This window comes from Arctopsyche grandis, chromosome 8 (assembly GCF_051622035.1).
Source record: "Arctopsyche grandis isolate Sample6627 chromosome 8, ASM5162203v2, whole genome shotgun sequence".
NCBI classification, from domain to species: Eukaryota; Metazoa; Arthropoda; class Insecta; order Trichoptera; family Hydropsychidae; genus Arctopsyche; species Arctopsyche grandis.
In genome coordinates, this window is record NC_135362.1 from 11,462,617 (window position 1) to 11,474,819 (window position 12,203).

A 12,203-nucleotide genomic window follows, 5' to 3' on the forward strand; every position below is an offset into this window, starting at 1 on the left:
TATTTATTCCGCAGATCAAGCGTAAAACGCTCGCTTTCTCCAGATCGTTATCTTTGCATTGTTTCACATTAAATATATTTCTTTAAATTTGTTTATTTGTAAGAAAGCATTGCTTTGTATCGTTACTATCTCCAAATCACTAAACAATAACACTTATAAAACGTTCAAATTATACATATAAAATACCAGTTGTTTTACCCGGCTTCGCTCAGTATTTGTAATATAAACAGCTTAAACATGGCGAATCTAATAGTAAATATTCATTTGATTTTTTATTATATTTATTTGAGTCGAAAAAAAAAAATCGAATCTAAACCATATCGAAACGTCGTCATTGAATCTTTGTTTTTCGATATTACCAACAAACCTTACATATGCACAAAAAATAGTTCTTACGATAGGAATATTATGCATGCTTAGAAATTTAACATTCTTAAGTAATTACGGGTGATGAGATTAAGATACTCTTTACAAGCCTACACTACATATAGGCTTATATAAAGTATTGACAGTATATAATTATATTACCTTTTAGATGATTTTGATTGATATATTATATTAGATATTATTTTCTTCAGATGAAAAAAAAATCGCATGGTACTGCCAAAGGGCCAAACATATGATTCGGATAGTTATGTGATATAAATTTGGATTATTTCGCACATTATGATCGCGGCAAGGGCGATTGTTGCCACGAAAATCGCGAATACCAAATATTTGGCACTTGAATTCTCATTAGTATGATAGTTCGCTTGTGTTACTCTCGATGGATGGAACTATCGAGTGTCGTGTGCGAGATCGCTGTGTGCGGAATAATTACTAAACTCAGTGGATAATGCTAACAATTGATGGGTAATGGGTTCGATCGCTCTCATCCAGTACTGCTGGCCAGATCTTGGATGTATGTGACTCCTGGTAAATTGCTTCCTATCAGAGTTTGCCAATTTATCTAATTTCATTATTGAAACGGTTCCTACTAAATTGGCCACCTTCCCTCATTTGTCACCATTATTTGAATTTAATTTTAAATTCATAATAATACTATAAATTTATATATAGTATATATGTATGTATGTATATACGGATAAACGGATTATTTCGCACATTCCAATCGCGAATACGGAATATCTGGCACTCGAATTCTCGTTAGTATGATAGTTTTCGTGTGTAGCTCTTGATGGATGGAATTTTCGGGTGCAAGATGTTCCGTGATCGAGATTTTAGTGATGTGTGCGAGATCGCTTTGTGCGGAATAATCACCGAACCGTATGTTAAAAGTTGGTCATGAATATTCCCTTGGGGGCAATCTCGTATGACACCATGGTAAAAAATAAAAATAAAATACGAACTGTCAAAATTATAAATCTTAATAAGCACCTCAAATAAGTACGTAGTCTGGTTGAGATTGTAATAAAAATTCAATCGAAATCATGTATCATTCTTATTATTTGAGCTCAGTTGGTGTTTGACTAATAAATATTCGTAAATTCATTCACATTTTCATAGTTGTTTAAATTTTTTTTCTCCGATATATCAAAGCTATTTTTATGAAACTTAATATTTACATATATGTAGTATTGATAACGACAACTTTTTAAATTTGACATATTTTTAATGATTATTTATTTCCTGTTTCAGTTTTTCGCATTGTTGGCATACGGTCTGTTGGCGACGACAACTGCTCAGAACCGCCGTGTGAGGCTACGCCCCCGACCGGCTCAAATCATTGAGGAAGACCAGTTGCAATATTACGAAGCCGATGATCGCGCTGGAGATGAAGACGTAGTCTTGGTGTCACCAGCCCAAGAATTATCTCTTTACGGACGCCAAGCGGCTCGTTCAGACAACTACATTCGTCCAGCAGCAGCCAAACCACCAAGGACCAAGGAATCATCCAAAGCCCCACCAGTCCAAACGATAAGAAACTATAACAAAGTCAACGACGACGGATCCTTCACATTCGGCTACGAAGCTGCCGATGGAAGTTTCAAAGAAGAAACCAGAGGAACCGATTGCGTCGTCAGAGGAAAGTACGGATACGTAGATCCAGACGGTAACAAACGAGAGTTCACCTACGTGTCAGGAAACCCTTGCGACCCCAACGCAGCTGCCGAAGAAGACGATGATGACATCAAAGAAGAATCGAACGAAGCATCGAACGAACCTGCAAACTATCCTCAAAGACCTGCCCGACCATTGCACACGACTTCTCGTCCTACCACCGTGTTCCAAAACACATTCCGTCAACAACAAATTGAAGCCGAAGAAGAAGAAATCGTAGTACCACGTCAAAGGATCCCACGTCCTCCTCCAACACCCATTGCCATCACACCTCGTCCCCAACTTCCAGCTACGACCTTCCGTCCCCAACTTCTTCAAATCACCCAACGTCCAGTCAGCCAAAGGCCTCAAGTAGTATACAGCAGCGTATCACCATCAGTGATCCCTACAACTTCTACACCAGCATATGCCACATCTGCTCGTCCATCAACAGTGGGACACATCGACTTCGCCGCCGAGTTTGCCAAATTCCAAAGAGATAATAATCAGATCGTATCTTCGACTCCTGCATCATTCAAAACTCAATCTAAGGCTAGCGAACCACCATCACCTACTGGAAATCCCGTCTTTTCAACCCAATTAGTATACGATCCATCAAGTGGACAGTACAACGCTCAACTCTACCAAACTTTACCTCAAACCAATGGTGAGTTCACTTTGAGACATCGCGTTCAACCGACCGTGAGCTTGCCTCAAGCTCCTCAACAGCCTCAAGGATTCAGCCCATCACCTCTGTACAGACATCGTCTGCAACATCCTGCTCCGCAGCAACAGCAATCACGCAATCCACAAGAAATCTACCAGCGTCACCAGAATGAGCAGTTGTACCAAAACTCCCAGCAGCTCTTCGCTCAACAGCAACAACTCCAACACAGTCAACTCCAACAAGATAGACAAGCGGCACGAGTCGCTTTGCAGCAAACGGCGATACAGCAGACACAATCTCAACCACAACAACAATTTTACTACGTATCGCCCGGTAGAAACAGCCAAAACGGACCCATTGACGCCTTCCTGAGAGGACATGGTGTACAATTCTAGTGTGGGTGATAGTGTACGAATGTACGAACAATTACGATCGAAACTCTTGTTTTCATTTAAACAAATTTGCCAGTGCTAAATTTCATCGTTTCAGCTCCTTCAAGTTAAAACAAAGCACGTTCAAAATCCGGTTCGACTGCTGAAGCACGACGTATTTGACGTAGATCCGTATTTTTTTTTTTACCGCTGCCAAAGCCATGTATTTTGTAATGGTCGTATTTATTGTAAACAAACCGTCATTTTGTCATATAAATAATAAATATTATATATATGTATGTATTCATTTTAATAATTATTTTAGATAAATTTGTATGAAAATGCAAAGATCTGTCCTGTGTGTATGAATTTTAATGAGATCATGGTGAATGCCAATTGACAGTCATTTTTTATGTATTATAAAATATACGTTTTTAGTTCATAAGTTTGTATAAAATATCATCATTATTATACATAGAAATTTGTTTTATTTTTACTATTATATAATATCTATATACCTATTTGTATTATAATTCAATAAATACTGTCTAATGATTTTTTTCCTTTCAAAGGAAAACCGTCGTGAAGGCATAAATAAAGTAATCGCATTATAAGAAAAGGTTTCGACACACAGTAGCGTAATGAAACATGACAAAACAAAGGATCATGAGAAAGAAATCATGATAGTAGGCCAACATCTTAGTTAATCTGAGAAACGTGACGAGGCCACACAGAAATTTAATGGAGGCATTAATAAAATTCCATTATTTGTCTAAATCTAATTTTTGCACATTTAGCTGCATTATATAGCTTTGCACATTTAGCTGCATTTCGATTATTATTTCAAATTACAAAACGGAAATTTCATATTGTATCATTAATTCCAATGGTATGCGACAATGCGATTTTAAATCGACATCGTCAATTATCCATTAATGCAAATCGTTAACGGTGAAAGCGTATAAATGTATTATTGCACCGGTATAAAACAAATTAATAAAGTGCATACGTAAATAAACTGCACTTTCGATTTCATTGAAAGTACATAATGTTAAACTTCACTCACTAGATTATCGTCGATGAACTGTAAATGTGTCAACATAAAAATAAGACTGCTTTTTTATTTTAGAAACTTTTATATTGAGGAAACCATACAAGTATTCGACCAAACTGCAATTCCATAAGACCATTAAGATCGAAACGTGTATCAATTAATAGATTACATCTAAATTAAATTGATTCATGAATGTGTACTACTTATGAATCAACTTTTCTTGAACATGGTGAGACATCAAACACTATACCTGCTCACTAAAAAAGTTTCGATAAATTCGAAGAAACAATAAATTACAAAACTAAAACTTTGTCAGTAGGTACATGATTTAGATTTTAATCGGCATTCAAAGTACTTATGAGTCACTTTCATGTGACCAATCGGTCTTATGAAAGACTAGGTCAAACACAATGCTATACCTACGCCCACTACTACATATTACATCTACTATACTAAGTAGATGAACTCGCTTAAGATGGTAAAAATTAGAAAAGGTAACACCCTATGTAATTGTAATAATGATCAATTCAAATGAATTTAAAATGTTCATTCGAAGAATGTTGGGCATTCCACGAAAATGACAAATGTAAATGAAATGGTTCAATTGTACAATATTTCAAAAATCACCAATAGCTAGTGCTACTCATTTTTCTAGTACTACTAGTACATCGGTTAGGGCTGCCATACATGTCCCGGTATATATGTATATATGTATGTATGTAGATCTCATGTCCCTATGTCCTGGTCCATGAGTCAGTTGTTCCGGTTTTTTTTTATCTAGCAGTCAGTTAATCATAAGTTAGTCAGACAAAAACAACTAAAGAAAGGCAAGTAAATGTGAAAATGAATGGGGTAAGAGCGGCAAAGAGCCAAGGACAAGAGCAAATGCGAGTCGCCATAGCTTATCGTATCCTCGTCCCATTACTCGTTTCATGGTCATTTCACCGTGTGACCTACAATTACTTAATTTTATGCACAGTCCCGTGAAGGAAGTGATGGTCCCGGGCTTCTAAATTTGAGGGCGCCAAAATCGTCATCACACATTTGCCCAATTCATCTCACACATTTTTATAATTTTGTCCATCCATTTTCCTTTATCCTTTGTACATTTTGTCGGGTGTCATTCCAGCATTACTTTTGTCCACCTCCTTTTCCTATGATACCAAAATGAAAAAAAATACTTCCATTATTTAGTCTAAATAATTCACGTGCTAAGAGTATTGAAATATATGTAGCTACAAGTTTGTCGATTGTAGTTGAGAACATATAACCAGCAGAATAGACTAGTGTTTAGCATATACTGCTTTGAACATAGTGATCACGGGTTCAAATCCCACTGGTTTCCGCTGGCCATTCATTGAATTTGTGACTCCAGGTCGATTGTTTCCTATCAGAGTTTGCCAATTTATCTGATTTTCATTGAAACGGTTCCAATAAATTGGCAACCTTATCCATTTTCTCACAAAATCTCAAGTTTTTAGCAATCTCAAATTTCACTGAATTGTATAAAATGCTGCAAATGTACAAATTTGACAGTAAATGTCTCTGTGGATGTTAATTGATACGTATTTACTGAATTTCTTAAAATGCTGCAAATTTGACCATAGATGTATTTGTGGATATTAATTGATATGTATTAATGTACTTTGTATAATATTAATAATATTTTTTATCAAATGTGCAATCTTTCTGGCCAAGAAGTTGCATTGGGGTTACCTGTTCTGTTATCTGTTCTGGTATAAATTAAAGATAAAATAAAATAAATATCATCCAACTTCCAAATGTCCCGGTCAGCATCTCGACAATTATGGCAGCCCTATTGTAGGTCCGAATACATACGAGTATAGTTTGTGGATATATATGTAATATAGAGAGGAAAAGATAATCTTGAGCGAATCGTCGTAGATAGAACAAGAGAAAAAAACAGACCGACCATCTTATGATAGCTTTTTACCCTGTTGTGTGTGTTTCTTAGTAATGAGGGACATTAAAGACTCACAATCCAGATTGTTTTAAAAGATATATTCTACAACGCTTACAAAAATGTGAAGGGACGGAGAGATACGTCAATACGTTGCTCGAAACGAGTTGATATAAGTGTAATAGTTTTATCAAGAGTCCTCGTATCAGCTCCATTCTGGGTCACGATCCTCACTCACGAGCAAACTAGCGATAGAAGAATTGTAGCATTCTTATTATAAAGCAGACATTGGACTAGTTATAAACTACACATACTGGATATTTACCGGAAAAAAATTATCGAGTATTAACGGGTTCGCCGGATGAATAGTTACGTGTTCATTGGGAGAATAAATACCGCACATTCGTGGCGCAAATATGTGTGTAATTGCATATGCCGTTTCCTATTGGCTAATTGGTGATGCACTTTCGGTTTCTTTGTCGATAGATAGCAAAATTGCTGGAAATGCATTCGGTTCACGCGCTGGTGCTGATTCACTTTCGCCATTGATGATTCGACACTATGCCAGTGGTGTTGAGAAACAATCGGCTGTGCTCTCCGTATGTAATGATTGTCAATCAATACGACTAGGCACATACGTATTTAAAACTACACTTTCACGACGTGTGACTGTACACATAATGACCGACCGGCATTTCGAACGATTGATATCGTTTAGTAGTTAATGTATTTTATAGCGCGAAGGACGGCGAGAACAATCGGATATTTGGCATTGTCACACCTTATTTGGTATTAATTCTTATTGCGAGGAATCTGCAAACAATCGAACAACATATAAAAAGTCTACAGATACATTAAATTCGTTGCAATTTTCCCACGACGAATCTCTGTTGGAGAATACCATTGAAAATGCTCGTTTTTCCACTGTCTCCTCCGCATTTGCATATATTATATTAAAGGTCAAAGTTAATTCCCGGATCAAACCACAAAGGATTTTCACAGACTGAAATCATTTTGCCGAGATATAATTGCCGACAATTTAAACTTTTAATTATCCATTCAAATTTGTTTTGCGTATTTTATCGAGCTTTTGTAACAATGCATCTTGTACTCCGTAAATTTATGTTACACAATAATAAAATAAATAGTACACATATTAATCTTAACGGGAGAATAGATCGTGGTATAATTTTGATAATAATACAACTACGTGCAAACGCAACCAAAATTTAAGGGATGCTAAAAATATATTAAAACAGTTCGTCACTTAGAATTACATATTTTATTTTTATTTTATTTTATTTTACATTTTATACCAGGAAGACCTTACAGGTAAACCCCAATGCGCCTTCCTGGCAAATTACAAACAACACAGCATTTTTATTATACAAGTCGCTGAATTACGAGACACTGAAAACTCGCAAATTAACGAGACATCTATGAATTGTACATACATTTTATTGTTCATTAATCATACTCAAATAGAGGTGACATAGTAGGTAGGAAGGTTTTTAGCCAATTTTTAATCGGGAACCGTTTTAACAGTGAAATCAGAGAAAATTGGCAAACTCTGATAGGAAACGATCGACCTGGAGTCACAAATATCCAGGTCTGACCAGCACTACAGATAGAAACACTACAGATATACTCAGAAAAATACTTTTCAATCGAGGTCAGCTCATGGGATCTAAGCAGAAGCTTAAGAGGACTGTACACCCGAAACCTTAATTTTGCTGCCGTTCCATTCTTCGATATATATATTGAGTGAATGCGACAATATATATATTGAGTGAATGCAACAGTTGCGCTTCGACCAGATAATACGTATTTTAACTCGACAAAATCGAGGTTTCGTATTCTCCAATCGAAATGATCGAACCCGGCACATTTCGGTGTTAAGCAGAAGCTTAACGACCGAGCTATGCTGCTGGCTAATAATAATATTAGATTAGCCTTGTCATGTCTTGTTGCAAATAGGGTTGAAACCCCTGCGGTTTTGACCCGGAGTCTCCGGGTTTCAGCTGGTCAGCTAGGTTCGTGTATTATTTTTCCGGATGTATAGTAAATCCTCCGCAAAATTATAAAAATAAATAAAACTGTATATTAGAAATTCATAACTTGTATGCCGAGCGTATGAAGAACTAAAGAGGTGAAGAAGTAAACTGGCGCATATCTCGTGTACGAAATGTTTTACGATATCTCACGTATAAAAGTTTGTTACTAAAGTGAAAAAAGTATATCTGCATAACGGCTATTGATCACTCGGTAAAATTTTATTATTTTTAAAACAGCCCATTGAAAATATTTTTCAGAAATTTATCTTAATATTAATAAAAAAAATTGATATACAGTGATTTTTTTATATGCACCAAAATTCCTACATAAATGTAGAATTATATGCTGATAAATTGTATGTTGATATCTGCTTTCTTAAAAATATCATAACGTTTTATCAAATCACTCGATTTTCCTGCCGATAAAAAATGGATAAAAATATATTCCTATAATATTTTCATCGAACATTATTATTTTATATTATTTCCGATCGGATTTTTAATTAATAATAATTTATAGCAATAAAATATAAATAAATACTTTTTCTTAACATAATCTTAATATATACAACCCGGGTCTGAGGTGGTAACCTTATATACAATTATACATATATACAATTGATACAGCCCGGGTCTGAGGTGGCAACCCTAGTTGCAAACATAAAGTAAAGCATATTGTTGAGAAGTATTTCTGACAGAAATAGCAGTCATGTATGTACATATATGATGAGGAGGAAAAATATTTAAATAAATATAAAAATATTTAACCAGCAACATATTTAATGCTTTCAACTGAGTGGTCATGGGTTCATTCGCTGGCCCGGTGTTGCTGAACAAACCTCGGATTTGTCATAAATGTGATCGATCGATCTTTTCCTATCGGACACTACCAATTTATCCGATTTCATTGAAAAAGTTATAGCATCATGAATTTGCTGATATTATACATAAATATGCAACCTGCTGTAAAAACGTATGTATTTCTCGAAATATTAGTATTATCGAATTTATGATACTTTATAATCATAATTTGTTGTTTGATGATCTCTATGATAATTTATAAACATAATTTGTTATTAATGTTAATGTACAATTTTTGACCATAGATGTATATGTATATAACAAAATGAGTGTATAACTGTATAAATAAATAAAATTCCAAGCGTTGTGCGTGCTCATTCTAAGTGAGATATTTAACTAGAAATTCTAATTAAAAATAAACAAGGAAGATTGTCAGATGGAAGCTACATACATATGTATGTACATAGATAAGTCACAAATACGTTGAGCTTATAACGTGAGGAAAATGCACGGAAAATACATTCAGGAAGATGGCCAACAAGCATTCGTTATGTATGTATAATTTGAATAATTATTTCTGGTTGCTGTTTGAATTGTCTTGTTTTTTAAAATAAATTCATTCAAATATTTAAATCGATGATTTATTCATCGTTTAAACTTCTCACGCACATAAATTGTAGTAAATGTCATTTACATAAGTACACACATAATCATAGCTTGACCAATACGACAATAAAGTCTAATCATGGTACAATAAAATCTGTCGAAAATTAATTCAATCGAAAATTTATCGCTTCCGTTCATCGTTTTGCACTACGATAGTTCTTCCAAAGAAACAAAATATTTCACAATGATAATTATTGACTTTTAAAATGTTGGTTTAATTAAATCAATAAGAATGCTAACCGACATTTAGCCTGTATATAAAAATTGAATCATCTGATTCTGGATATCCTTGGAATTTTCACCATGTGAATTTTGATATATGTATAATATGTATATGTATATATAATACACAAAAATAAAAATATATATCCGTAACACTTCATTTAATGGATATGCCCTTTGAATGTTTATTTATCCTCAACAGTTGACCTGATATTTACGATGTGTATTTTTTTTCATTAAATATCATCATGTCATATTCCTGTTTTACGGGGTCACATATCACCATACATACTTAAACAAGTAACATTTGTTATAATCAAGGTCAAAAACAGGATCCATAACGATGGCAGTCGATATTATTTAAAATTTCAAATGTCAAACATATACACATGTACGAGACCTGTAATGTGTTAACGCTTCGGCTAGTTATTTTAACTCTAATATATTTTATGTATTTCCAATTTTACATCAATAAATTTTATATACGAGTTTTCAGCCAAAGTCAAAGACACGGCAAACAAGTGACCTTGACATTATGGTATGTGCATATTATGGTATATATATTTTTGGATTTTATTTTTCCAGTCTTTAGCTCGTAAATTTCGATTTGGAGCAACTTGAAGATATATACGATATATGAACATTTGAAAATTCTAATGTATTCCTAAACGAACACGATAAATCTTAAAAACGGCCAAATTAGAATATTTCATTGTACAATCGGCAGGTTGAATGTATCGATCACAATATCCGATTTTGGATGTGTGGATGTAACATTCATGACGCTTTTAAAATTCGATCTGATTTTATAAGCTTGCGTGAGACTTATACGGCATCCGGTTCTTAGACATTGTGAAATATTTTGCTGTGGAAGCTTTATGTTGACTTTTCTCAAAACCTGTGCGTATAGGTTAATCGGTCGATCAATTCAACCGACTTGTTTATTTTCAATTACGACTTGAATGTGTCGAACGCCGAAAATAGACTATCAGAAATAAATGACGTTAAATAATTTTTCGCAATAATTTTTTTTAGGTTGAAGATTTAGTAATTATCCATACTCAATGCCTTGCAAATTTAGAACAAAGGTATCTAGTCAATTTGTAGTGTACAATGTATGTCTAAGAATAGAACAGAAAGAGCTGCCCACGCTTTGGAAATTAGTTGAAATACCAATAAATAATGGTAGATAATAATATATCCTGTTCTAAGAAGCTATATATGATTTTCAATCAGCATAGTTGAGAAAGTGTGATTAATCACGGTCATAGTGTGAATGATAATTGTGTTAAATGATTCATAACTTCAATGCTATTCGAATTCGATGCAAATTGCATCACATTTTCAACAGTAGAATAATCTCATTGTTTTTTAATAAAATTTTTGACCTGCAGTCGAAAAATATTTAAATAATTATTTTTCTATATAGACATTATTATTAAAGTGGAATAATTTATACCTTTATTTTATAAAATCAGAGCCATCTCTGTAAATTACGTAGTGCTATTGAACGCTCGCGAGATACTTTTCCACATTGTTTCATTACAAATTCAGAGCGCCCTCAAGATTTAATTAATTAAATTAAATTAATTCATTACTCAAAATTTAAATAAATAAAAGAATAATATTTTTATTCAAAATTTTATTATAATAAAACAAAAGAAATTAAGTTGTAATGTTTGACGAAAGACTGCTTTTTTTACGGCTATTACATAGAATGAATTTCGGAAAATTCATTCAGTATAATATGATATTATACATATGTATATGTATTAAAAATAAAAAAAATGATTATTATTTATTTAGATATTTATTGAATATGCACATCAATTTTATTGTGTTCAAATATATCGTTAAAATATTTACGATACGGTCTAGTTAATATATTTGACTTACAATTAAATTATTATATTATACCATGAAGTCCACTACCGGTAAATTCCCCGGAAAATAGCTCTTTGTTGATTTACCAGTAAAAGTAAATTATTACTTTTACTGGTAAATCAACAAAACAGATTCGCTGCGATTTATCAAATTCCTCTCCTTTATTTTATTTATTGGCAACACTGGTTCGACACAGTGCTTCATCCAGGTGAAAATATACAATAATGAAAATAGTAGTAGAAGTTTTAGAAATAGGAAGTTGTGGCAAATATATCAGTTTCAGATTTCGGTGATGATATTGCAGTAGTTCCATTTACGACCAAGTGTATTATCAGTAAAAAAAAAAGCTTCAGTTATCTATTAGAAATAAAACTGAAGTTAGTTTGGGAAAGGAACCTACCCAGACGAAAAAAAATAAAGAAAATGACTTTTTTAATGAAATGAAATAGAACTGAAAAAACTACTTTGATCATAACTATCGAACGATAGTGTGAATACATTGTTTTCTTAAACAACGAATAAA

At 33.6% G+C, this 12,203-nt stretch overlaps 2 protein-coding genes across 2 annotated transcripts in view; both read left to right on the forward strand.

The window, feature by feature from the left end:
• The window catches only part of LOC143915638 (uncharacterized), a 31,371-nt gene extending 27,817 nt beyond the window's left edge, over positions 1-3,554 (forward strand). The window contains exon 2 of the mRNA XM_077436349.1: positions 1,639-3,554. Within this exon, the coding sequence (XP_077292475.1) occupies positions 1,639-3,102 (1,464 nt within the window). The 3' untranslated portion in view covers positions 3,103-3,554. The remainder of the gene's footprint in view (positions 1-1,638) is intronic.
• LOC143916171 (transcription termination factor 3, mitochondrial-like) overlaps positions 1-12,203 on the forward strand; it is a 143,587-nt gene that overhangs the window by 79,031 nt on the left and 52,353 nt on the right. The window lies entirely within an intron of this gene.